General features: G+C 46.0%; 1 protein-coding gene across 1 annotated transcript; it reads left to right on the top strand.

The window, feature by feature from the left end:
- Nucleotides 1-140: 140 nt before the first annotated feature.
- CAVIN1 (caveolae associated protein 1) lies at nucleotides 141-27,055 on the top strand. Its single transcript, XM_081885379.1, has 2 exons — nucleotides 141-851; nucleotides 24,256-27,055. The coding sequence occupies exons 1-2, from the start codon at nucleotides 426-428 to the stop codon at nucleotides 24,937-24,939; spliced, it is 1,110 nt and encodes a 369-aa protein (XP_081741505.1). The 5' UTR covers nucleotides 141-425; the 3' UTR covers nucleotides 24,940-27,055.
- Nucleotides 27,056-27,943: the final 888 nt, after the last annotated feature.

The raw sequence follows: 27,943 nt of genomic DNA on the forward strand, positions 1-27,943 counted from the left end.
TATTAAAATCAGAGGCTGTTGAAGTTTGGAGCGCTGCATTCCTCTGCGAGTGAGCGAGCGAGCGAGCGAACCCTGCCTGTGCTCGCATGCTAAAGCCGTTGCCTCCTCTCCAACTATTTTAATCATTTCAGAAAAAAAGGGGTGGGTCTGCCAGGCATTTGGCAAGAGGCTCCTTTCCTCCAGTTGAGGTGGAGTCAGCCAATGGCCTGGAAGCTTGGAAAATTTTGCAGGACAGTTTCTCCGGACAGCTTTGCAAGGGTTGTGCCATTTCAATTGAAGCACACATCCACACACTGCGCTCTTGGCTTCTGGCTCGCCTCCCAGATCTGAGAGATCTCAGATTCAGCCTCGCCTTCTCTCTCTCTCTCTTGTCCCTGCAGTGTCAAACTTCTCCAGGCTCTGCTAGTCAGGACTCCTGAGCAACCATGGCAGACACCACCCTCCAGATCGTTGAGCAGCCAACAGTCTCTGAGGCCTCAGAGGAGCCAGCAGGTGAGACCGAAGAACCCATCAAATCTGACCAGATCAATGGTGTTATGGTTCTTACCCTTCTGGACAAGATCATCGGAGCTGTTGATCAGATTCAGCTGACCCAGAGTCAGCTGGAGGAAAGGCAGCAGGAGATGGATGGGGTGGTTTCCAGCATCCAAGGGGAGCTCGCCAAGCTCACGAAGGCCCACTCCACCACCAGTAATACGGTCAACAAGATGTTGGAGAAGGTCCGGAAGGTCAGTGTCAACGTCAAAACTGTCCGGCAGAACCTGGAGAAGCAAGCTGGCCAAATCAAGAAGCTGGAATCTAATGAGGCAGAGCTGCTGAAGCGCAGGAACTTTAAAGTCATGATCTACCAGGTAAGGCACCTTTTGATCTCTCCCGCTTGTGTCTTTTTCGGTTGGTGCATAAGACTGTCCAGCATGATGGCGCCTCTTGCCTTCTATATGGGGCTTCCCAAAATTCCCATGCTACAGCACGCCATATATAGGAAATTCAGGACTTGTGTCATCACTGGAATCCTAAAGAGAACAAATGTATTGCCCAATTTTTTTTGCGAAGATTCCAGAGTTCGCCTTAAATGCTACACCAGTGCAAACTTTGCAGGAATTTGCCAAAGAGCCGTAGAGGGAGCTGGGGGGGGGGGGGAATAACCTGTTGTCTCGTGGCAGTAGAAAGCCATCCAGTGTCCTTAAAGCTACAAAGCCTGGAAATCCCTTTTTCGGTTTGTAAAATGTGCTTATTGGGGCAATCATTTGGGAAAGCAATCTGCACATTTTCACAGTTGTCTGTTAGAGAAGTAGCATTGCAGGGAGCACACTCCGACTCTGCAGGTTTGGTGCTAAGTCAGAGCTCTCTGTCCCTTGGGTCTGTGCTTTCTACTTTCCCTGCAAAACTAAATCTGATGCAGTGTGGGTTACAGATTCTTTTGGCCCTGACCTTTCAGGCCCTGGAGCTTTTTCACCACTTCACTGAGAGGTTGCTTTGTTCTGCTGTTTGCAGTCCTCTTTCTAACACGTTTGCTGGCTAGCCTTACAGACCTCCTAATATCAAACAGTTCAAAATAGGCAGCTCTGAACCATGCTTCCTATTCTGTGGCGGTCTGGCCTGTGTTGGAGGAGAAGTGGGACATTATGAGATAGGTTGCCCTGTCCTGTAAGGACAAACACACACACACACACACACACGGCTTAGGACAGAAAACCTACAAAAATGTAGCTGCGTTTCTTACTATCGCAACATGAAAGGGGATCTAGTTATGTCTGGTTGAGGAATCTGGCAAGTAGCTGACAGATATAGCCCTCTGATTCACGGCTTGAGCATTCTCAATTATATCATGCCTCAAAGGCGGGAATACTCCAGTATATAAGGGTTATGAACACCACCAAACCAGATTTATAAATACACTTTATCGGAAGCCTTGTAGGTTATGTTGAGGGAATTTCAGGCCCCACCAGTAGGAAAATTGTGCAGGAGTGAGGAGAGAGAAATGGAACATGCAGCAGCCAACGGAGGAGTGAATAGAAAGGAAAATCTGTCTGTGCTGTTTTACTTTTCAGGGCATTTTGCAAATATGAACACAGATACTATTTTGGTTGAGATATTTCCTCTCCCTTTTCACTGGAGTCTTAACAGTTATGAGGTGGTGGCAAAATGCTTTTGGGTTTTTGTGGAAACCAGATCAGCAACCTGATCTTGAATAGGTTCTTGAACAGTGGAGCCTGGGGTTCCAAGTTGTGAAGGTGCAGGGATAGTAAACTTTGGACTCCGTAAAGCACCTTCAAGGTCTGGTTCCCCTAGAATGAACTCAATAGGCAACATGGGTGTGGTTCTGTTAGATGTTGGGTTACTGTGGTGCAGTATAGTGGTTAAAGGAATGAGCCAGGAGCTAGTTCAAATTGCAGCTCATCCCTGGGGGAACTAGGTGACAATGCACAGGTAACAAACCTTCAGACCTGCCTCTGTCATATGGGAATAATAATATTAACTTGTAGTAGAGGATGGTTCTTAATAATTTCTCAGAGAGCCCTGTGTGCAATAGAGAACTCCCATCAAAAGTGCTACATATACTATATATATATATATATATATATATATATATATATATATATATATATGCAGGTTTTGGTGTCCTCGGGTGTCTTCCCGTGTAAAAGTTGGGGTGTCTAGGCGACGTTTCGACGAGGTCTCACTCGTCATCTTCAGGCTGGTGCTTTCGGCTTCTTGTTACTGAAGATGACGAGTGAGACCTTGTCGAAACGTCGCCTAGACACCCCAACTTTTACACGGGAAGACACCCGAGGACACCAAAACCTGCATTCCTGTACCCGTGAAAATCTACGAAAGCAAATATATATATATATATACACACACACACTAAGGCTGCAGCCCTATGTGTCCTTACCTGGAACTTGAAGTGAATTACCTTAAACTCAGTGGCAGTTGTTTCTGTCTAAGCCTGCATAGAATTGGTTTAGCATTGGCATTATAATGTTATTTTCTCAGTGAATACCAGATATTGATCAGATATACAGGAGGTAAATTCCTCAGGCCATACAGATAATGGGTTTTCCACCCAACTTGCCATTTTTCCTTTGGCCATTCAAGATATTCAAGGACATCCCAGTAAGCTGACATGTCTTGAATCACAAAAAAGATAAATAAAATGTAAGGGGTCCTACAAATGTTGGTCCATAAGAAAAATCCCAAAACCCACACTTACTGAAGTGATTATTCAGTGATCCTGGTATCACACTACTAGACCAAATGGTATCTTCATTTTTTTATGATGATCGTGTTATTTTCTCATTTCTACATCATGGTTGGAGACAACAGGGATTTTCTTGTTTTGGGGGACAATGGGAGGCATGATAAGGATAGAACCACTGGAAAGCCATAAGCCATGCAAATGGAAGCCATTAGTGCCTTTCCTTCTACCTCCATAAAGCAGCATTGCTTATATGCAGCTGCAATGCTGCCTACTATTTCTATTTGATATGTATTAGATTTTATATCTCACTTTTCCTACAATGGGTTCAGAGCAGCATGTTAACCTCGCAACAATCTTGTGATGTAAGAGAGGCTCGCAGTGGAAACCTGCTGGCATATTCTGATGTCTTATTGAGTTCCACAGGGCTTACTCTGAGGACAGCTTGTATAGGATTGCAGCCTGAGGGATGGTGACTTGCTGCAGCCACTCAGAGAGCTTCATGACTGAGCTAAGGACCTGAATTCAGGATTTCCATTTCCAGATATCACACTCTAGTCAGTGCCCCACCATGTTGGCTATCAGTAGGAGTAGCCACCTCATAGTTGCCCATTGTGGAGTGTTGGCATTTTCCAGGGGCTGAACCATTGGCTGAAATATTGTGAGTCTGGAGTTCATATACCAGCATTGCCCTTAAGAGTCACATGCATATAGTCTCATGTAAACATCCTTTGTTAATTTATCTTTGAAATGGGAATAATGATGGCCAACCCTGCAGGCCTATAGTAAATGAAGGAAATGTAGTGATGGCACAGGGTTGTGGTGGTGTGAAAATGAAATTAGACTCACGAAGGGCTTCTGTACACCATAAAGGGCTGCAGGAACAATGATTAAATGCTGCCCTTTGAAGCAAATAGAGAGCAAGCGCTTCCCTCACACGTAGCCCCATAACACAGTGATTAATCACAATGGACTGTAGGGGGCCTAGGAAAAGCTGGTGGTGTATATACCAGAACCTTGCCCTGTTGCAACAACTTTTCAAACAATGGGAGAAAATAGATTTGCTTTCAAAGGGGGATTTTTTCTCACTGAGGTCAGCCTGTACTGTTGCTGTGGATGCTTCTGGCACTGTTTGTTTTGTTTCAGAATTACTCTTGTCTTGCACGCTGAACAGAGCTTGCCATCTGGGACGAGAATTGGGTTGCGCTGCTAAAATACTAACATTCCCTGTCCTGCAGCTATAGGACTAACACTCTGAAAACTCTCTAGGCAGCAGAGTTTGCAGCCTTCAATCTATGCTTTTGATTCAAGCTTTCAGAGAATCCCATCTAGGATGACTGAGTGGGGTGGAGGTGGGGCACTATATGAATACTGGGGAGTGGGGTGGCAGAGCAAGTTTGGCGCCATGATCTGGGTGAATTATTGCTATCAACCACATCAGAGGCGGATGATTTCCTCAGAACTTATTAAAGCAGCTGCTTGCACGGGTGTGACTGTGAACACTGCAGGACGCACTTTCGTTGTTGCTTCATGCCCTCATCAGAATTAGCAGATCAACATGCTCCAAGTTCATGCGGCCTGAGTATGGCCTGGTGTTTGCTGAGGCTACTTGAGTACAGGGAGTGAGGACTGGCAGGTAGGAGTGCCAAGGTCTGCCCTCTACTTCTACTGTGTCCTGTCACCATCACTTTGGTTGTCTCCAAGGCCCAGGCCACCTGACCTTGCCTACACAACTCACACTGCAGCTGACAATGATTCTGTTAAAAAAATAAAAGAGTCTGAAGCATGTTAGGCAATACCTAGAGCACAGTAGACAGTCCTGAGGAGCCATTCTTTAAAAACTTTTAAATAACTGCTGTCTGTATTTGGGCATTTTAATGCATTACACACTCAGGCCTGAGAGTCAAATGTTGGCTGTTTCTTCCAATTCTCCTTAGGCCACAGCCCTCACTGGCTGTGTTTTGCACCCCAAATATTTTTGCTTGGCTGTAACATGCCCTTCAACTCTGATAATGCCTCTTGCTAGCCTGGATGGAGGATAGAGAAGATTTGTGTGATGGGTGTGAAGAAACCAGCCTAGCGTATGAAGGTGAAATGTAAATTTGTTCTTCTGCCACTTTTGTCTCTGATCCCACCCACCATTGCCATCCGGCCCTTGTTCAGAAGGGAATGTGGCCCTCATGCTGAAAGTGTTTCCCCCACCTTTGCAATTACACAATAGCAAACCCTGGTTTATCACTGAACACAAGTTTGGCATTCATGAGTTTGGTACAATACGTCTGCAGAATCTTTACAATTTGAAGGGTGCACACTTAAAACATTGTAGATAATACTCCAAAATGCAATGTGTGAATTGCTCCTTTGTGAAAATAGAATCAGGGTGTGGCATTTGTTCTGGATTTATTCAATCTGGAATGAGTAGGTGGTGTTATGAGTACCTCTTGTGCTGACTCCTTGGAAATGCTGCTTGTTTTCCTGCCTGGGTCATTTGGAATTCCAGATCATTCACAGTCATTGACTCCTGTCTTTGGTAGTGCTGTTTAGATGCCAACGAGATGGAATTATTTTTCCACATCTTTCCATTATTCCTTGCTTCTCCTCCCTCTACATTGTGATGGTGGTAGTAGCATCCTTGGCTTACAGTAAAACAGAGGGGCTGACCCCTTCTCACTTTTAAAGGCAGTGGTGGGAGCTTAAGGCAAATAGGAGAAAGAGTTTGCCTTTCTAGATCTCTGTGTACATGTCCTATTTGTTCCGGCCACATGTAATCTGACAGTTGTACTTACAAACATTCCTATAATTTTGGAAAGAATGCTGAAGAAGCTTTTTTTTTTTTTTTGGTGTAAACACAAAAGTGTAGGTGGGTGAGGGAATGACTTTTTCTGCAAGGCGATTGCCATGAATCAAGAGGAAGAGAGAACGAGATGGGCTGCCAAAAACCCATCCTTGATCACCAGAAGCTGCACCCCAAGTCTCCCTTTGGCTGTGAACTACTGTCGGGCTGCCGGCACCTCTTCAAACTTTCCAGCAGAACCACAAGGCAGACAAAATTCTTGGAGATTTTCAGGGTTCCCTTATTTACGCTGTGTATTGAATTCATACACAAAACCTTGATGACAGTCATTCTTTACTCCTGTATGCAAGCCCTTCATCTGTTCTAATATATTTACTTCCACACCAATTCCACAAGAGAAGAAGATGGTTCTTCATTTGTCCTATATGCAACAGGAGCAAAACTACAGAGAAAATCCATTATTTGCCCCAATCTGCATATGTCCCAATGTTGCAGTGTCAAAGGCTACCTCACCCCACCTATTCTCTCCTCCTCACTTTGGAGTTTACTGTAACACAGCAGCCTCTTTTTCTCAGAAGAACAACTCTAACTCCTGGATGCTGCAATGTGCTTTTGACGAATGAGTTTTTGTCCTTCGGTCGTAAAAATCCATCCCAGTTAGAGCCGCAGAAGGCCCTATAAGGCCATGCCTGCGCCCTCTCCTGGGAGCCAGCTGTGGGATTGTTCTATCTATTTTCGGACTCACTCGTGGCCTCGAAGCTGCGGTTCCCCAGTGACACCCAGAGAATTCAGCTTCATGGTTCCCATCGGCACCATTTAAACAGCAGTATCTCATGATAATCTTTGGCTGCTAGCAAAAAAGGTTACTTTTTCAAATTTCTAAATGAAGAAAAAGCTCTAGTGTTGTTTCTCTGCCCACGTAGAATGCAGAATCTGAAGGATTTATTATTAACATGTTGCTGCTCTTGCTGTTTATTTTAAAGCAACTGAGGCTGGAAACATGGCCTTGTTGGAATGCTGTTTGCATTGTCGAAACAGGTTGTGCGGTGCAGCAATAAATTGGCTCAGAACAAGGCAGCTTGATGGAAGGAAGCAACATTTCCCATTGGTATTTGAGATAAGATAAAGTTGGGAAGAGGATAAAAGTGGGGCATGGTGCCATAGTGGTACCTAAGTTGTAACGACAGCTACAACAATAATAGTACTTGCGGGCCTACAGAAATAAATGCAGTACACTTTTCAATTGGAAGTAATTACATCTCATTCCAGCCATGAACAAAGTTGTATCTTTTGCCAAACTTTAGACATCAAAAGGGTTTGCTATCAATCTCAATGAAATATTTATGGAGCCATTTTATTTCTATCCTCTCAATCAGCATTGTTTATCGAGTTGCAAATTCAGCAGCCCTTCCTTGAGAACAGGGCAAGTCAAGAAAGCCTTTACATGAAGGATGGGGGCACTGTGGCCCTCCAAATGTTGTTTGACAACATCTCCCATAATCCCTGACAACTGTCCAGGGCGCCTGAGGCTGATGGGACCTGGAGTCTAGCAACATCTTGAGGGCTATAGGTTCCATAGCCATGTTTTACTGAACCAGTTTCCTTTGGAGTCCAGAGCACTGGGACCATACGGTAGCTTCGTACACTTTTTCTCTTTCAACAAATGTACAAGCTGAGTAGGCTTTGCATAGGCACAGGCAATTGGTGCTAATTCCAAAGCAATAGAAGTCTAGCGCCCCTAAACCCTGGAGGAAAGAGCACAGCACAGTAATAGTGTATTTTGCATGTTCAGTGCCCAGCATATGCAAGCAGAGCTGGGAAAGATTCCTGTCTCCATCCCTGGAGAGTTGCTAAGGCAGTTCCCTGTGTCCCTGAAAACAGCTCTTTCACCAAATCAAAAAGTTATTTTACTTTGCCATGCCTTTTGCAACCACTGCCATGCAAAACTGATTTTGAGCCGCACCATAATTTTAGAGTTGGGTGTGACAAAGAGCAGCTGCACTATCCATTAAGCAGACATCTATTGTTTGACATCAACTGACAGGTTATAACAAGAGAAAGAGGAGCAAGAGAGAGCACGCACATGCACACGCTCTTCACTGTGCTCTCTGGCTATAATACAGTTTGGGACAGTGAGAATTCATCACACTGAGGCTTTACTCATGGGTTTAGCTACATGATTTATGTGAGATGGAGAAACGAGAAAGCAAAATGCACCAAAAGTAGAGAAAAGAACAAGTGAAGAAAAGCCATTTGGGGAAGACATTTGTTACCAGAGGAAATGGGCAGTCCAAAAAGTACTTTTGCATAAAAGCAGACTGCCCTGAAAAGTTTTATTCTAGGTGCATTTATTACAAAAGGGAACCAAGCCTACCTGTGGTCCCTTGTCAGGCTCCTGGAGTAAATTCCAAACCTGACAATGCCTGCAAAACAGAACAAAGACCAGAGCAGGAGGCTTTTGTTGATTTTGTATCATGTCGGGGGAAGGAAAAGCAGATTAAACATTTAGAACAGAATGCCACAGGATGTTTAGTCTGCACCTTGAGGCAGATATGGCCTAGGTTGGGGCGTGTGTGTCTCACTCCACCTTCTGCAGGCTGTCTGTGAGTTATGGATAGCTTCAGGGAGAAGGAGAAAGAAACTCCGGAATCAGTCAATTGACCTGTTTGCATTGAAAGATGGGATACACATTTGAAGCAGAAAGTGCATTAATTTTCAGAAGGAAATAAAAGTTATTTTTCGGTTGCAAGCTTTTAGGGTTGCAGCACAACCTCTTTCCTTTTTATCCCCAAGACCCTTCCTGCCCCTCCAAACAACCTTCAGTATCTGACAGATAAAAGCAGGCACAAATGTGGTCAGGTGAAATGAGAAAAAGACTAGCATTTACTTCAGTAATGAGGAAGAAAGGCACTTAATAGCGGAACATAGGAAATTCTGAAAAATATCAAATCACAGGAAGGGAAGCCTCTTGTTTTTGCAGCCTGCAAAAATCAGGGTGGGGTTCTTAAGCACCCGACAGGCCATAACTCATTGGTGGTGGGTTTGTGGTTACCTTGGGTGAATCACAAGTTCTTCAGACCTGGAATAGCAAGTCACCTGTGGCTAGTAAGAACGGTCCACAGCGAGACAAGAAAGGAAGCTTTCATTTCTTTGTAGGCTGAAAATGCCTATTAACATAGGTGTGTGAGAGCAGGGGCCTGTTACTTTTTGGGGGGATGAGGGAATTCTTTGCCCGGCTGCTATGGGCGCCTTTGCTTGCGCAACATCCCTGCTGCCGTGATATTGACTTGGCCTGCGCCTGGCGGCTGTGGCTGTGCTTACCAAGAAGCCTTTGGATCCCTCAATGGTGCCCACTGATCATTCCTTTTCCTCATCTTAGCCCAAGAGCATCCATGGACCGTCGCCGGAGAGCATGCCCTTTGGCCTTTCACCAGAGAGCATGCCCTTTTTGGAAGACAGTGAGCCTTCTGAGCCTTCGGAAGAGACTTTGCCTTCTGAGAATGGGCCCTGGCCCCAACCAGCGCAGGATGAGAAGGGAGGCAGCCACTCTGGCCCAATGGAGGCAAAGCCATCCACGGATCATACTGAGCCCCTTCTCCTGAGACTCTGAAAGCAGCTGGCCTCAGTGATTCCCAGGGCCCTGCTCCTTCTGCTTGCAGAGAGGTCCTGGTTCATTTTAGCTTCTTGGTAGACCAGAGGGCGGGGCAGGAGGCTTCTGCTTTAACTGTTGTGTGCCTTTTTGCTGTGTTTGCCTCGCCGCCTCCGGAAGCGAAGGAGAAAAGGAGAGCAGGATACTCAGAGCTCTTGGGTGCTATGCACTGTTCAGTTTGTAATGCAGCTTACTGGAAGAAAGTGGGAGAGGAGGGCCACAAGCTCTACCCTTGGCCCCCACCAACTTTAGCCAAATCATGGCTTCCCATAGCCTTCTCTTAACAATTATAGGGCTCTCACAAAAGATCCCTCTGGTACACCCCCCCCATTTTTCTTACTATAAAGCAGTATAAATATGAAGTTATTATTATTATTATTATTATTAATTAATTTTGAGCACTGTATGATAGTCTTGAACAAGGTACAGCTTCTCCTGTTGCTTTAGCTTATCTTTCCATGAAAGTGGGAGGGAGTCTGCAGCCATTTTGAAGCTCAGTGGGAGCGGATTTCGGGCATGAGGAATTCAGAGTAAGATCCAAAGGGCTGCTCATGGATACAATCAAGATTGCATTGCTCCCTCTTTTTATGATGATTATTTTTATTGCTCATACTCACTGTAGAAATGATAATGATCAAAACAATGCAACTAAAGAACTAGGTTTCAATCAACAAAAGCCGGACACGCCCTCTTTCCTCAAATGAATATGTGCTTTTTCTTGCATGCATAGCCTATAGTTGGCTACAAATGTAGATGCTCCTGAGAAATAATTCTATGTGGTCTAAACCCCAGGGTGGAGAGTCCTGACTGGCACCATTCCTTTGAGGAATTGTTGTGCTTTACATCCCACTAAGCTGAACACAAGGATATATTATATCTTCTTGTCCTCCAGAAACACCCTCTCAGGTCCTCTAGAGCTTCTTTTCTCCTTTTCCCCCTAACATGTTCCTGAACATCACCATCTGCTTAACTGCTTGGTTTGGCTACTGCAATCTTAGGGAACTGGCAGAAGATGAACTAACAGGCAGAAGCAGTCTGAGAATGGCCACAAGCTCTGGACACTCCAAGTAGACATTTCCCTGAGGTCAGTGCATGGGAAGGGGTCCGAGTGTTGGTGCCGCCTTGCTTCATGTGTGCTTTGAGCCTGGCAACAGGATCTACCTGCTGTATGTTAGCTGGCAAGTGATGTTTTCGAATCTGCCTCACTGTCGTGCAAATTAGTTAGCCCTGGCAAGGTGGCACATCTTGGCAGAGTCCTGCCCAAAGCAATGTGTGTCCCAAGGGGTAACGTAAATGGAAATCAGCTCCTCTAAGTTTTTGGACAGCGTCAAATTCAAAAGGTAGCAAAATTAAAACTGGACAAATCATGGGTCTTCTGAAAATCTAAAGTGCATTCTTCAGGGATTGTTTTGGGTCCTGAGTATGAAATAATAATGTATATTTGGCAGCCTTTGTACTTGAGCAAAAGGTTTGAATGAAAGTAATGCTCCTCTTTAACTCAGCTCCACAAAATAAATATTTCATGGGATTTTGAGATACATCTCTACAAGGTTTTTTTCTTGTTTCTAATCCACGGATGGGTAATCCCACCCCAGATCTATTCTGGTTCCCTAAGAATACCATATTTGAAATACTGTGGGTTGGAGTTGGACTGCTAGTTCCTATTGAAATCATTGGGACAGATTGAGCATTTCTTAATGTAAGGCCATTGATTTCAGTGAGAACTAAGCTAACATACTTTATCTGGAACGTGCTATGTGTGTATGTGTGTGTGCATCAGCCTTCCCTACCTTGGTGCCCACCATAAATTTTGGACTGCAAATCTGAGCCATCCAGCTGTCAAACTTTAAACTGTTGGCTCCTAAGAGCAGAGGCCTGTCTCCTATAGCTTAGGTTGCCTTGCACAATAACAGTGACTGGAACTATAATAGTAATCCAGCAGGAAGTTCTCCTGAGCAAGCTCTTGTGAAGTTCCCGAGCTTATGCAGGAGAATATTCTGCATGGTACCTTTTATCTTTGCTGTGCAGAAGTCAGCTACTATAAGGTTTTGCTTTTGTTTTTCTTTTTTTAAAAGAATGTTCTGTTCAAAGCTCAAAATAGGCCCAGCTTCTTGTCCGAAGAAAAGTTTAGGGGGCCCTAGATCTCTTGCAGCATTTTAACGAACTCCTATTATTAAATCAGCTTTGTAAACAAACCCACAAAAAGTTACCAGTCTGTTTTTATTTTAAAAACCCCTTACTAGCCTGCAGGGGACTCACAGAGGAAGTTGAAAAGAGCTCTGCCCCTCCTGCAGCTGTCCACTGGATTTTTATGGGGTGTATGGAAAAGGAGGGCATCTCCCCTTTGCCAGCCTGCTTGGTTTCTGTGCTGAGCCCAGAGGAGGGAAAGGGTGTGCCATTCTGCCTGAGCCAGCCTACTCATTGTGCTTCATCAAATTCTATGCCTTTGTCTGCATGCAGCTCCTTGTCACTTATCACTAGCAGCCAGCAAGTGTTTAAATACAAGGCTGTATTAAATGTAGGTGTGGCCTGCTGTTTTCACACTCAACGACTAGGAATCCTTGTGTTAGCATTTGCGTTCCCTGAAAGCAGGGCCCAGACTGAGGCTGACCCCATACAGGTAAATGAGTGGGCTGTTATTCAAGGGTGTGATGCCACTGTGACTTTTGACAGATGCATATCAAGCAGAAATTCACCCAGATAGGGCTCTTTTTAGCCTTGAGGTCTAGCAATGGGAAAAGGAGGATCCTGTTGAACCTCAAGCCTGCTGTGCAGCTGTTAAAGGCATATAGAGCCCATGTCAGGTGCAGCAAAGCTGGCAATTGTGTGCTGGATAGACATTCCACATTCCATTTGGCAAAAAGAATGAGCAACCTCATATATGCTGTTTCTGGGCAGGTCATCTTGGTAAACTGGAGCGTTTCCTGACCTACGGCTACATTTGCTGCTAGGAAATAAATTTATCATCTGCCTGATCCCAGTTGTAGGCTTGTTCCAGTTTGGAATTTTAGCTGTCCAACCACACCCTCACTGAGAGAGGAACGCAGATTTCAGATGCTTCTGTAGAGTGAAGAGCCTCATTATTTTCCTTGCTGGGCATAGGAGGCCCCCTCCTGGCGTATGTGTTTCAAATTCCTGCCTTAATCTCTCCCTCCTGAAGCCGCACCTAGCGGGCAAGGCCAGGGAGAGGAGGGAGGATGTGGAACAATGAAGTGCTTTGCTATGACTAAGAAGTACAGAATTCACACTCGGCTCCTCTGGAGGCTGGAGAGGAGCCAGGATCCCAAGCAGATTTCTGTTGCTTCCAAATGCACATTTAAGAAGTCTCCCATACTCTTCTGGTCTGGGATGGACAAGAGTAGAGTTAGGCAGATGGATAGCTAGATTGTACAGGTGATGAGATCTGTGTCTGTCTAATCTTCATCAAGATTTTAATCTGGAGAAGAGATTGGCCAATGAGGACCTTGCTTTGGTCCCAGAAAATTGTTTTTTTTTTTTTTTGGTGTGTAGTATTCACCCTTGAGTTGGATAAAAATGCCTACTATTTATCACCGTTGTTGTTCTTGTAGAGAATTTATGGGCTGCCCAAGCTTCCAGGGCAGCACATAGATAAAAGAATAAAACATTACAATAACATTATCTCTCCAGGATGTGTTTCTGTTTCTAGGGGTGATACCTTTCCCCTACACTGCATGTGCTATATTTTCTTTCTGGGAAAATCAACTTTCCGTTTGGATGAAAGAATGGATGACAAACTATAAATAAATAAAGTGGTTTTCTTTCCTGCACCCTCCAGAGAACAGCACATCTGTTGTTGCTGCGATTGTAGTGTAGAATCTAGTTGTATCAAATGTCACAGGCATAAGTTTGATATTTGTGGCAGCAAGCAATGTCACTCTCCCACAGTCCCATCTGCAAACCTTGTGCCATTTTTTTTAAAAAAAAGTTTGTATTTTCATTCATTCATAATGCAATTAGGGATGCAGTCATATGCCTACTAATTTAGTAGGCATTACCCAACAGCATTTCTGAGTAAACATTGAGAGAATTGAACTACAATGCTGTGCATGCTTGCTTAGAGTAAGCCCAAGTGAGCTCTATGTAATTTGATTAAAACTACATAAGGAAAAGTAATGCAGCCGAGGTGGAATCCTAAACATGCTTCCTAGGAAGCAAAGGCCAAAGTTGAATTTGCACAGTAGATGTAACAGTGCCCTGATTTTCTTTTTAAAATTAAAAGCATCTATAGAAAGTTGCAAATTTGATATGAGTAATATAGGATGGGGAAAGGTGCGTAACATTTAACCCTCCAGCTGTTTTTGCACTCAGAATACCCTCTCCCCCAGCTGCTGTTCCCACAAAGGATATACAGTATTTGGCATACCAATTTACACTTTGTGTAGTTTTGGTTTACTAATGAAATAGGGATGAAAGTAGGGAAAGGTTGGTTTTTCATTGGAAAAATGGATAATAGCTTTTGCTTATTACGGTAAATTTTAAGTTATCTTAAACTTCAGGTTTTGGGAAATGCATACTGATTTATTAATTGGGTCAAAATCAAGCAATGGGTGGTATTCAACTAAGTTTCACTCTGAGTAGACCCATTGAAATTAGTCATATGCATTAATTTCAGAGCAAAATCTAGCTGGATACCATCCAATAAATAAAACCCTTTCGATCAGTTGACAGCTCATTTTACAGGTCAAGCAGTACAGCAATGCACCAGTCCAGCACAGGAGCTTTTTTAAAAAAATAAAAGAAGAAGAAGAAGAAGAAGGAAGGAAGGAAGGAAGGAAGGAAGGAAGGAAGGAAGGAAGGAAGGAAGGAAGGAAGGAAGGAATGGTGAACACAAGCAATGTTACTTCTCCACCAAATCTGTGCCATGCCATTCTTTGACCCTTTTCTTTCCCATCCATTATTATTTGGAAGCTGAACACTCCCCCTCTTCAGTGCCAGAGTGCACAACAACCCTGTTTGTTTTTTCCCCTTCCTTTCTTTCTCTCTCTCTCTCTCTCCTCTCTCTCTCTCTCTCTCTCTCTCTCTCTCTCTCTCATAATAAATGGCAATACAACCATATCCCCCCTCTCAGCTCCACACAAAACTATTACAGGTAGATTTGGTATCACACTGTTGTCCTCAAATGGAGACTTAGGACACCATCACACAAAGGATGGAGACAGACAAAAAACAGCATCCCACAGCTGTGGTACAAGTCTGGCTGTGCAACTAAAACGACAGATGTGAATACAGTCGAAACTCGATTTACGTAACCCTCTGGCTACATAAACTTCAAGATGCGTGCATGGTAATCTTGCAAGTATTTTACCAGGTTTCGCCCGCACATGCATGCGCAGAAGCTGTCCTCAGGTTGCGGAAACCTCGGGATCCGAACGGACCTCTGGAACAGATCCTGTCCGCAACCAGAGGTACCACTGTATACAGTTCAGGAAACTCTTTGCTTTTTATTTTATATTTAAAGTTCATACTTTTACCTATTCATTCATTGCATTGACTCTTTATTTTTCAAAAAGGAAACTTCTTTTTAAAGCACAAAAAATGGGTGACGAGGAAGTTTCTTGGTGGCATCACTGGAGGTCCAGGTTTGCAGTGCTGTGACATCCCCCCCCCCCCGACAAGACCATGATACTGTAGAATATGCACATTTGGCTTGATCTCATTGAGGACCCAAGTGCTTTGGGTCATTTTCTTGACCCAAATATTAAAATATGGTAGTGACATAAGTTCACCGGCTCTCTAGGTAAGCCCATATTTATTTGGAGCTTGAAACCATGCCCCCTCCCTTCTCTTGAAGCCTGAATTGGGCTGACGGTGCCGCTGTTTTTGCTTCTCTCATGCAACCGCACTCTCAGGCCTTTAGCTGTTCCCTACGCCTCCGCCACCCCCAGTTTCGTAACGCCAGGCCCCACCAGGCTGGGAACATCACTCGTCTTTGTGTCTTGTTGGCCTTTTATACATGAAGGGGAGTGTTTATATGTGTTGTAGCAACCAGGCGGTTTGAGTGTGCCCATAAAGACTGCTGGATCAGTGACTCACTGCTCAGGAACGTGGACTTGGATGGGGAACACATGGAGGGGGAAGCAGGAAGGAAAGCTGTCCTGTGGAGCTCGCAAGTTGGGAGGGAGTGATACACAGCTGAGCCCTTCTACTTTGCCTCCTTGCAGCTCCCATAAAGGTGTACCCAGCCTTCCCAGGACCTGGAAATTAAGGACTTTGGAGTGCACAAGCCAGACTCCCCTCTTTCCTTTCTGTGTGTGACAGACAGCAGAGGTGGGGTAGTGAGGATCAGCAACAGCACTCCCTTTTGAGTCTATATTGCTTCCAGGACAAAGGAGCCAATTTGCTCTTCCTTGTTCCTCCCAGTAGATTCCAGTCCCCTTTTGTGCCTTTGGTTGTGTACGCACACAAACAGCAAGCTGAGGAATTAATGGTGTACTAGCATCCTTGCTTGCTAATTTTCAAAGTGTGTTCTTGCCAGGGAATCCTGGGTTCCTCTTCCTCAGGAGCGAATAAGTTTCCTCAGTGGGGACATCACTATCAGCAGGTAAGCTTCCCTAAAAGGCTCATCTACTCCTGAGCTTCATCTTAATGCACAGCCACATGGGGAATGTTGGATGCATTCCAGGGCACAGTCTCAGTTCACACAAGGTAAGGCCTATGAGACCCAATCCAGGCCCCATGTGAACTAAGTACAAGCCCTGGAACAGGCCCCAATTTCCTTCTGCAGTGTGCTGAGGGTTTCATGGCATACATCAGAGGTTCCTCATGTGGAAAGGGTACCCTCATGGCAAAACATTTATTGTTTCCAAGTGGCAGGCTGTGTGTCTTACTCACAAGTTGTTGGTGGACTGACTGGGAGGGTTTCAGACTGCCACTTTGCAGGCCATGCCATGCTAGACCCTTTGCCTGGCAAGCCCATCCATTTTTTTGGTCAATTTTACTGCTAAAGGACAAGGAGTCGTTTTGAAACCACAGCAGAACTGAAATGGACTATGCCAGGAATTGCTTGACCAAAACTAGCTAGAGCCTCTCTTCATCAGATCTGCTTGTCATTTGTATCATCATCATCATCATCATCATCATCATTAAATTTGCATCCTTATATCTCAGGGTGGTTCACAGCATAAGAATACAAGATAAAACACAGTCTAGGGTGCACATGGATGCGCTCATGTCAAGTGTGCTCTAGCTTTGCTCTAGCTTAGCTCTAGCTTAGCAGTTTCAGTCACAAATGCCTCCCCTCAGAATCCAGTGTGGACTGTGCCAACTGTTCCCAGTGCATATTGGGGAGGGGGCGTGGCAAGGGGGCAGACTATTTCAAACATACCATCAGAGGTGTGTTTTTTTGAGAGAAAATTTTCTCAAAATCCCCACCCAAGACTGTGCTGCTTCAGGTCATCCATCCCTTTTCCTCCCCCTTCTACCACAAATTTAAATGTGGCAGTACAGTGAGCCCCACCTGTTCATGCCAGTTTTGAGAATACTTCCATTGCGTTGTTGTGTTAGAATCATAGAATTGTAGAGTTGGAAGGGACTATGAGGGTCATCTAGTCCAACCCCCTGCCATGCAAATATTTTGTCCAACATGGGGCTTGAACACATGACCCTGAGATTAAGAGTCTCGTGCTCTACTGACTATGTGCCTTCTCCAGTTTTTGTTTGTATGCACACTGGCAGTGGGATAAGTCTGTATATTCTTGCATACTTTGTTGAATGCTGAATACTGTAGCTGCTGTTGGTCATAGCTCACTTCCATTTAAGTTTAAACAGTAGAGCTTGACAGATGGATGGTCTTGAAACTTGCAGGTTTGAAACCTTGAGGACTTGAAACCTGCAGCTCTTTAAAAGAACAAAAGCTCAGAATCAGGATTCTGCTCTGCATGGCAGACCATGTTCCGGGGGGCAGTCAAGACGGGACCTACGTGCAACAGAGGGGGTGTTTGGAACTCGCCCTTCCTTGCACAAATGTTGTGAAGCCAAGAAGGAGCCGATAAGGATCAGAGCTGTCCGGATATGGCCGGCTTCCAGGTGTAGCTATGCCACTCTGGAGGGGGGGCAGCTTTTGTTCAGGCTGTCATTGTGTGACTTCCGGGGGAAGGAAGTGATTCCTGGTGTTGCTGGTCCAGCGGTGGCCAGAGTCTCTGGGAGATGAGGAATTGCCCTCGCAGGTGTTGTTGTGGAGAAAATGACTGCCCTTGCTGGATTTGGGGGCTGGGGGGTGGTGGGATATCCTGATTCCGAAGAACCACCCTTTCCCCCCAGAGGCCACATGTGAAGTTTGTCCCAAATTTGCAGACTTTATTACTAAAGCAGATGTTGGCGCTGCGTAGCCAGTAAAAGACTGGAAAACCAGGGCAGCTTGTGTGAGTAAACAGCAGAGGGTTTGGGTTAGAAAAATCACTTCTGCTCTGTTTGATTGTAGAATGGGTACTCTCAGTGCCAGAAACTGAGAATCCAAGATTCAAAATCCCACTAAATAACTATTTCTAAAGTTTCCATTGTTGTTGTATGATGGGGTTTTTCTTTACCAGCCTTTGCTAACCTGGTACTCTCCAGTGGTTTTGGAATACAACTTCCATCAGCCGCAGCCAGCACAGCCATTCTGTACAGTTCAGCACTGGACCTGGTTTTTCTCAGGCATTGCACTGCTTGTCTGGCAAACATAGGTCACCTGCAAACCTTAAAACAGTAATATCTGCCTGATACCTGACGAGGACAACACTAAAAGTACCACCATATCCAAAAACAGTTTGTCAGAGCATGTTGACCTGGGTAAGAAGGACTGCTGTAGTCATTTGATTACATGCTAGATAGATTATTTGAGATGTTATCGCAATAACAACAACCCTATGAGGTAGACAAGTGTTTTTATCGCTGTGTTGGGGCTGAAAGTTCATGGCTTACTTACAGCCACCAGCTGAACCCATGCATAAGAGAAAAAACGTCTGAACTCCTAGTTCAACACATTCTGTTATCACTATGCTACTTAAATAGCCAAAGTCCACGTTAGAACCAGATTCTGTTCTCATTTGCAAAGCAAGCAGCCCAATCCTCTGGATGCCTGTAAAATGGGTGTCACTGTAGCCACATACACACTGTTGAAAGCTACTTGTTGAAAGTTACTCTAGGTCTAGGATATTTGACCAGTGATGCTAATGCCCTACTTTGCCTCCTTTCTTCCAGCGAAGATCCTCAGGGGATTGCCTTGTGCAGAATGGCTTCTACCATCCATGACTGCCCCTTTAAGGAGGCCCCAGTCCTCCTTTCCAGGAGACAGTCAGGCAAGCCCAAAAGAAGAGCAGAGTAGGGAGCAGCTGGCACCACCAAGACCTATAGAAATTTAAATAGCCAAGAGGTAGTAATCAGGAGTGGAAGAAGTCTGGCTTGATGAAGAAGGAAAGAGAGGAACAGAGGCCTGAGGGACAGCCATCTCTTGTATCCAGTGCAATTTCTCTCTCGGCCAGGGCATGGGGGACCTGACAAGAGGCTCTCCCTACCACCCTAGTACTCTTGGTAGAGGATATTGGGGAACCTGGCCATTTGAGTGCCCATTGGGTGTCCTTAGAAGGCACGAACAAGAGGACTGATCCCTTCCCTATATCCCATAGCTGTGGGAAAGGGCTATTGGGGTGCCCCATGCCCCACAAGCTAGAAATAACCCATTATGAACCAATTGGGATTGGGGTGAACTCCTGGTGTCTACAGCAGATATCACTGGAGAGGACCCAGGCATGGAGAAATGTGAGAGAACTTTCTGAGAAGGTTGTGCTATTGCTTTGATAGTTTGTAAAAATTTGGGACTGTATTACCTAGGAAAAGGTGTGTGAGATTGGGGGCCTCAGATTACAGCAAGGGCCACAGCTCAATCCATCTGGAGCTGCTGCACTTTGCCTGCCTTGCCTTGAATTAGGACTCATGTTTGAGCATATTCACCCATAGACTGTGGGACAGTCAGTGTGCCGGTCCCTTTGGGCAATGTAGCTCTGTCCCAGCTTAACACCTGCAGGGCCTTGTATGGTATACCCTCCATGCAGCACATCAGTTGCATTGCCTGACACACCAGTGCAGCTCTCTGGACGTTTTGCTGTATTGGTGCAACCCCACAAATCATAAGCTTTTCTTTGTCATGTTTGGACCCTTTCCTTCCTCTGAGGAGCTCAAGGTAGCTCAAGATAGCTCAAGGGCTATCTCATTTTATTATTGTAAGCAACGTGCGAGGTTGTGAGACAATGACTTGCCACATGCAAGCCAGTGGTCTTCACAGATACGTGGGGATTTTCAGCTTGGCCTTTTTCTCACATGTCAAGCCTGCATTCTAGCTACTGCTGCAAAACAAAGAAGCCCAAACCAGTCTGTTGAAATGCTGTCGTTAGTACGTTGCTTGAAGGGGCGGTGACCAGAAATGACTTCTTAAAAAATCATTTATAAAACAATCATAGCAGCATTATGGTGTAATAGCACTATACTTTTCTTTCATTTAAAAACAGTATAGCTGGGAAAGCATTTTTGCACTGATTAAAAGATTGATTAAAAAATAAACGAGGTCATAAAGTGGCCTAAACCACAAGGACTATAGTGGATGTGTGCTGAACTTCAACTGTGAACCGCCCTGTGATCTTTTGATGAAGGGTGGTTGTCAGGGGTTCAGGAGTGGAGGCACAGGGGAAGGAGGAAGCGGAGAGCGAAGGGGAACAATCCGAGGGCAGTGTAGGTGAGGAAGACAGTGGGGCAAGAGATTCCATGAGTCTGTCCAGTGAGTCGGAAGATTCACAGAAGGGGGCACCCATAGCCAGAGCAAGGGGGTTCCCGGGAGGGAGGCACCAGAAGCAAGGAACCAGCGGTGACTCCCAGAGCAGCAGCTGGAGATCGGGACCAAGTTCCCCACCAGAGCGTAGCGGGGGGGGGGGAGAGTCCCAGGTGTCAGGACCGGTTTCCACTCCAGGGGAAAGAGAAGATGAGGCAGGGCTGACCACGCCCCTGTCGCTGAGTGAGGGAATAGAGGGGAAGTCAGATCCAGTTAGCCCCCACGAAGGAGGGAGCAGTGAAAGGAGCGGTGTAACGGTCAGGAGGAAGGTTACAGGCTGGGCGCGCACGCCAAGTTCAAATGCAGAGGCGCGCGGCACAGCCGGGAGCGCAGACTGGGAGCCAGGTCCTAAAGCGCGCCGGAAGCAGGGGGAAGAATCCGGGGACTCAGCGTCAGAAGAGTCCAGAAAGGGCAACACCCCAGCGGGCAGAAGGACCCAGAGGAGAAAGGAGCAAAGGAGGAGGTGGAGCAAGGCTAGGGTCTTGAACTGGTGTCTGGGGGGAGGAGATTCAGACGGAGCTTCAGCGGTCTAGGGTTGAGACGTAGAGCTGCGCGCCGCGGCTTTGGAATCGAAACTGAACCTTAATAAAGACTTTTGTATATAACAAGAACTGCCGTTCGTCCTCTGTGAGCTGGGACCTTGGGCAGCTCTGACAGTGGTATACAAATGTAATAAAGAAATAAAATGGTCTCACCCACCACTGCTATATTGTACCCACTGTGTTCCAAATAGCATGGCAACTGAAAACTCAGTTGCAGCTCTGATAGTAGCTTACAGCAAAGGAGAAGTTTGGGGTCAGTATGTAGGAGTCATAACACCCTTCAACTGCTTGAATTAGGTTGCCAGAGAAGACTATAATACACCAGTTTTTAAAATTTGTAATATCCTAATTCATTATTTTCGGCATTATAGCAATCAGATAGTGTGAATGCCTGACGGCTTAAAGAATGAAACAGACAAATTACCAGCGCCTAACTAGGAATTCCAAGCAGGATAGAGTTTGCTTCGTTCAGAAATTCCCTCTGCAAAAGGCACGGACAAAAGACAGTTTGGGCTTTTGCTGGACAGACTTGAGGAGGGTCTTAAAAATGTTCAAGTTTCCCAAAATCACAAGGTTCTTCATTCGGCAGAAGAGTTTTCTGCGTGGGAACCTGGAATTGCCAGTGTTCTGTTGCCTTTCCCCCTGTGCCTCGTTCCCCGTTTTCCCTTGGGCTTGGCTCGTGACTTTTCCCAGCAATTCCCCTCCCCTCCCGCTCCTCTACTTTTCAAATAGTACCATTCCAGGAGTCATAAATCTGCCTATCTTTCAGCCCCAGTCCCAACGCTGTGTACGGCGGTGGCTATTTCCAGCATGACCCAAGAATGCCAAGCGGGGGATGCACGCTATGTGCTGCTTGGGTGAAAACCAATATCGGTTCCAATCTGCCCCCTCCTCACCCACATGCCTGCCTGCACGCTTTCCTTCTGCATGCAGGCACACCATGGCTGGGCCGGGCTCTGTTCAGAGAGGAACAAGACATTGAATTAACAGCAGAAGGCTTGGTCTAATTCTGATCTGAGGTGGCATCCCAATATCTAGGAGGCACCACTTCAAACTGCCTTGTGGGGGGGCAGCAGAGGATAACATAATTGTGAGTTGCTTCATACAAAAAAATCTTCCCATCTAGAAGATTGGCATGTCCAGGAGACCAAGCTAGAACCTTTCCCCCTGAGTTTACTGCATAAAGGGATTATTATTCTTTGCATGGTAGAGTGTACATGTCATGGGAGCCCCCACCCTGAAATGGTACAATCCTGACTTAGGATGACCAATGCAGTGAGAACAGGTCTGTCTGCAGCTAGGAAATTGATGGGGAAATGCACTGGAAAGCGTGGGTTGAACAAATGGTTAATGGGAAGATGTGTATACTCCACAACAAGCAAATCAGGGTGAATGCTCATTGGCATATAAATGTCCCGCAAACAAATCAGAATGAGTGCAAAGCAAATCAGAGTGTATGCCCAATAAACAGGTTGTCTGGAGGAGCCCATTACTATTCAGGGCCTATTACTGAATTACAGTATTTCCTAATCATAGCATCCCACTTTCCTTTTTTGCTGCTTTGGGCAAGTGCTGTATCAGACTATATGCACCAGAGGGCAGCCTTGACTTTCAGCATTTTTTTCAGGCAAGTGCCACAAACTTAATATATTAGTCATGGTGTCATTCTCCACTATGAACAAATTTTCTGACAATAACAATAACTTAGTGTAACGTAAAGCAAAGTACATATGCTTTGAAATAGTCACATACTCTTCTCCCGCATAGACCTGCCTCTATTTCACCTCCTTTCTCTGTTGTTTCCCTGTGCTTATTATGGATTGTAACTTCCATGGTGCAGGGACCTGTCATGCCTGTTTTCTTAAAGTGTCAAGGACATAGATGGTGATAGACAGATTTAACAATAATGTGGAGGAGGTGGAAGAGGCTTACGGGGTGTGTGTGTAGTTTTGCTACTCTTAGCCACTCTCAAAAGTTGATTATAGTTCCTTATTTTAACAATTTCCCCCTAACTTTACTGCACCTTAGTAGCTCATAATCCAATTACAGGCTGTCTGCTCACACTGTGAACTGTCAGTCCTCACGCAGCACATCAACCACGAATTATAGTCCAATCAAGATTATGAAAGTGTCTGCTTTTGCAGAATGCCTGAGAAAACAACAACATAAACTGGTGAGGGTTTATGTCTAGCAGGGCACACAACGCAATATAAATTGGCTTGGTATAGCTTGTGCCCCCCAAAATTGTACATTGGAAATAAAGGAAGCTCTAAAAAATGTTCACAAAATGTCACATGATGAGATGGATGTTTTCCCAAATGCTGCGACAAACAGTAAGCAGTAAGTACCCACAAAACTTGTGCAATCACATTCTTCACAGCTCTGAACAGTAACAATATATGTGGGAGAGATAATTATAGTTTTGCCATGGGCAAAATACTACATTGGATTGCTCTGAAAATGTGGTGTCTTAAAGGGAGAAAGTCCTTTAGTGGTGGGGCCAGTGCTGGGTTGGAGAAGGTTTCTGCAAGGTGGGCTTCTTCCACATAGGCAGGCCCTACAATTAGGCAGCGAGAAACAGCCTCAGGCAGCAGCAGTCCCTCCACTATTCTCAGTGAATCTCCTAAACCAGGTTTAGGGGACTCTTGGCCTTCCAGATGTTACTGAACTAAAAGTCCCATCAGCCCCAACAAGCGTGGCCAACAGCCAAGAATGATGGGAGTTACAAGTTCAACAACATCTGGAGGGCCAAAGGTTCCCCACATCTGCCCTAAACTAGCCTGCCACCATTAGGTTCAGTGGAGGCTGTTGTCCCATCACCAGTGTTGAAATGATTCAATTGCCAGTGCAGGACATGGAATGAGGGGCATCACCGTCTCCTTTGCCCCATTCAAGATGTGCACTCTGCAGCCCAAGAAAGCAGCAATTGCCCTAGCCACCTGCCAGAATTGGCCCAGATAAACTTCTGGTCACAGGAGCTAAGAGGTTTCCGTACCCCTGGTCTACACTGATCGGCAATAGCTCTACAGAGTTTCAGGTAGGAGATGTTCCCAGCTTTAGCTGGAGATGCTGGGAATTGAACCTGGGACCTTCTGAGCTTCAGCCCTTCCTCAAGAGAAAAGAGACACTTGTTGGTTGATGTAGGGAAGAATTGAAGACTCCTTCAGTGGGGATTGCTTTCTCTCCACAGCACAGGGAATGGGGCAGCCAGCATTAAGAATCTCATGATTTCATTCTTGTGTCTTGCAGGATGAGGTGAAGCTGCCAACCAAGCTGAGCATTAGTAAGTCTTTGAAAGAGGCGGAAAAAGAAGGGGAAGAGGTCGTGGTGGATGAGGAGCACCCTGAAGAGGAACATATTGAGCTCTCCTCAGATGAAGAGGTGGAGGTGGAAGAGATTATTGAGGAGTCACGGGCAGAACGCATTAAGAGGAGCGGCATGAGGAGAGTGGATGACTTCAAGAAGGCCTTCTCCAAAGAGAAGATGGAGAAGACTAAGGTGAAGACCAGAGAGAACCTGGAAAAAACCAAGGTGAAGACCAGAGAGAACCTGGAGAAGACCAAGCAGAACCTGGAGAAGACTCGACACAACTTGGAGAAGAGGATGAACAAGTTGGGCACCAAGATTGTCACCAATGAGCGCAGGGAGAAGATGAAGACCTCCCGGGAGAAGCTGAAGAAGTCCTTCACTCCTGACCACGTGGTCTATGCACGCTCCAAGACAGCTGTCTACAAAGTACCACCTTTCACGTTCCATGTCAAGAAGATCCGAGAGGGGGAGGTGGAAGTGAAGGCCACTGAGATGGTGGAGGTTGGTGGGGATGAGGCAGAGAACACAGATCTGATGAGGGGTGAGAGCCCTGAGATGAGCACCCTCTTGCATATTAAAGAAGAGGCGGACACGATGCTGGCAGACAAGAGTGACAGCGAGTGAGGCTAGAGTGGCATTGGAAGACCATCAAGAGCTGACCATGTAATCTTTCACGTTTCCCCTTTTTGGCCTCACATGGGTGTGCACTCACACACACAATATATATATATAGATCTTGCAGCCCCGCCCCCCAAATGCGGCACCAAGGTGCATTTTTGTATATTTCTGTTTCAGCATATAGAGCACAGGACTTCATAGCAATCCATCAAACACCATTCCTACGACCGAGAGCTTGCTTTGCCTGCCAGCCTGCTGTGGCAACACCCCTCGCCCGCCCACCCAAAGGTGCTATCAGCAAAGCAATCCATTTGCATGCCCAAGAAGCATGCTGCCTCTTAACTATTCTCCTTGGGGCTCAAGAATGCTTCCAGGGACCAGAAGACAAGATTGGACGGACAGAAGGAAGAGCAGTGTGGTGCAGAACCGAAAGAAGGAAGGATTTGGCACAGTACTTTACTGAACTGGGGGAGGAAAAGTGACTGGGGAGGGATGCAAATGTAATGCCATGCGATGGTGCAAGAGGGAGGTCTGTGCACCCCGCAAACCATTTTTCAAGAGATTATTTTTTATGCAGTCACACTCTAAGGGCCTTATATTTGCACACATGAAAGAACAGCAGCTGCCGCTGTGCACGCTGGAAGGAGGAGAGGAGAGGAAAGGTGTCGAGGCAGGGTCCCCTCCAAGCTATTTGGGCTGTTTGCTGGGTCTGGCCAGGAGCCACGCTTGCAACATGGCTCCAGTGCTCAGTGCTCATTTCCTGGGTTAGGGCATGGTGGGGAGTGGCAGACCAGTAGGTGTGGCTGTGAAAGAGGACAGAGAGCACAGAGAAAAGGTGGATTGTGAGTCTTTGGCTGCAAGCAAAGTGTTAATAGCAAGAGCCAAGAGGAAACTCTTGTCCGGTCAGCCAGCCACCTTAACCCTTGTCCCTGAGCTGGATCCTGCGCACTGAAGATGGCTTTCTGCAGTGCCTGGGTTCCAGGTCAACATCTGTACCTTCCTGCTAGGCTGACTTGCAGCAGCCCATTTTTAACTCGGGCACTGCTATTTGGGTGCTCTCCAGTGGGGTACCCATATGGGTTTGCTGTTGTTATAGTGACTGAACTTGCTGCTTGGGGAGGGCTGTGGGGAGGGGGCATTCAGTGACCCAAGACGTCTTCGTTGTGTGGGTAAGGTGCTTCTCAGCAAACTCCCCACACTTCCTTATAGCTACCTCTTTGGGCTCCCCCCCCCTAAGTTTGTGGGTGAGCCTGAAGCCTCACTTCCCCCCCCCCAAGCACCACCAAAAAGAGGCTTCTTTCCATGGTGTTCAACACATGCAGCTGCCTACACACACACGTCTCTGGTGCACCAATTCATGAAGTGGTTGAGCAGCCCCCTCTTCCCCACCTCCTGCTACGATTCTCCCACACTCCCGTGGGATCAAGGAGGGAAAGTCGGCAGCATGCTTGGTCCCCAGCAGCAAACTCTGCCAGGGTTCCCTTGGCAGGGGTGCCAACAGGGCAAGATTTTGGGGCAGACATCTCAACAGATTGAGCAGGTGGGCCCCCAAACCTAGCAAAGGCAGCTTCATCATATTTTGAAACAAGTAATGCACATTGCCACCTGCAGCAATGAAGTAGTAATGCATTGTCATATAAGCTAAAAGGCCATTAAGTCCAGAGCCTAAAACAACCTACCAGTGACACTGTACCTCCACCATTCCATGCCCAGCATTTCCACCACAACCTATACCAATGCTGCCTGCTCTAGCAACTCAGCCAGTAGCTTGGCTGAGCCATCCATAAGGAGGTAGAGGTGTGTGTGTGTTTGTGTGTGTATAGGGATGTTCTTACTCAACCATGGAGTGTGCAAGCTCCCACCACACTAGAGTTTCCAGTGAGCCTTTCTGTTCTTGTTACATTGCTGTGGATCTTGCGTCCGGGAGAAGACACGAGTGCCCAGAGTACCAGATATACTTGGACTTTTCTTAAGGCCATCACACATAGGGCAGAGACCACACACCACTCTGGGGCGAGAGCAAGGGGCAGGGGGAGGGTTGTGCCAAGCTGCTGCATTGTTCCTTTTCTAAGACTGCATCCTGGTGAGCAGCATGACTAATAAACTTCCTTTTCTAAAAGAACAGGTGTGAGGTGTTTGCAAGGGGCAGGGGGGAGAGCGGCATCAGGCAGGTCACTCAGGCAGGTGCAGCGCAGCACCAAGCCACACACAATAAGGGGACTTCCAGGCTCGCTTTGTTTCAGGTGGGATTCAGTCACTGCCAAATTCAGGTTGTGCAGCAAAAGCCGACCTGGTGCTCTTGCTAACCATACTTTCTGTGCCGTAAGGAAAGCAACGGTAAAACACTGGAAAGTGGGATAGTGGTTTCTTGACGCAATATTGTAAAACGTCACTGCAAACAAATTAGAATTAATGCTCAATAAATAGCCAACATCATCTAACCTCCCTGCAGACTTTGTGCACACAAATCGGAACGAATGCTCAATAATTGGGGTGTCTGAAAGAAAGCATGATTATTATTTTTTATTCTTTAAGTAAAGGCTACATTAAGTAAAGGCTACATTAAGGCAATACCTTTAACAGGCCAAACTCGCAAAGTAGGTGTGCAAGGTTTAAAGTTCTTCAGAACTCTTCATAGCAAGCAAAACTGGGGGATGGGCACTATTGCTAAAACCATGGAACCTGTATTTAGCATGTGAATTGGGGGGTGGGGGTCAAGTGTTCTTAACAGTGCCATTTTTTTATTTTGAAGGGAAAGCAGCCAGTTGGAAGCTGTTGCTAGGGAGGACAGGCAGACTAAATCGCAACCTCGCCTCCCTTTCTGTGTCCTGAGGAGAGGCTGGATAGGGGGAAGAGGCCTTCTAGGTAAGAAGACAGAGGGTGGCACTGCTTTCCAGCTTCCTCCTCGTTCCTCTTAGTGTCACCCTTTAGGACTTGGTTGGGAGGAATGTGGAGGCAAAACTAGAATTAGCTGGTTCTGACTCTACTTCCTGCTGTCTCTGCCTTCTGC

Source organism: Podarcis melisellensis (assembly GCF_964234715.1).
Source record: "Podarcis melisellensis genome assembly, chromosome: 13".
Classification (NCBI taxonomy): domain Eukaryota; kingdom Metazoa; phylum Chordata; class Lepidosauria; order Squamata; family Lacertidae; genus Podarcis; species Podarcis melisellensis.

Excerpts from the sequence above, each read along its gene's own strand:
- CAVIN1 (XM_081885379.1), top strand. The coding sequence starts at position 426 with ATGGCAGACACCACCCTCCAGATCGTTGAGCAGCCAACAGTCTCTGAG. Across the intron at positions 852-24,255 it reads TTAAAGTCATGATCTACCAG|GATGAGGTGAAGCTGCCAAC; the intron begins GTAAGGCACCTT and ends TGTGTCTTGCAG.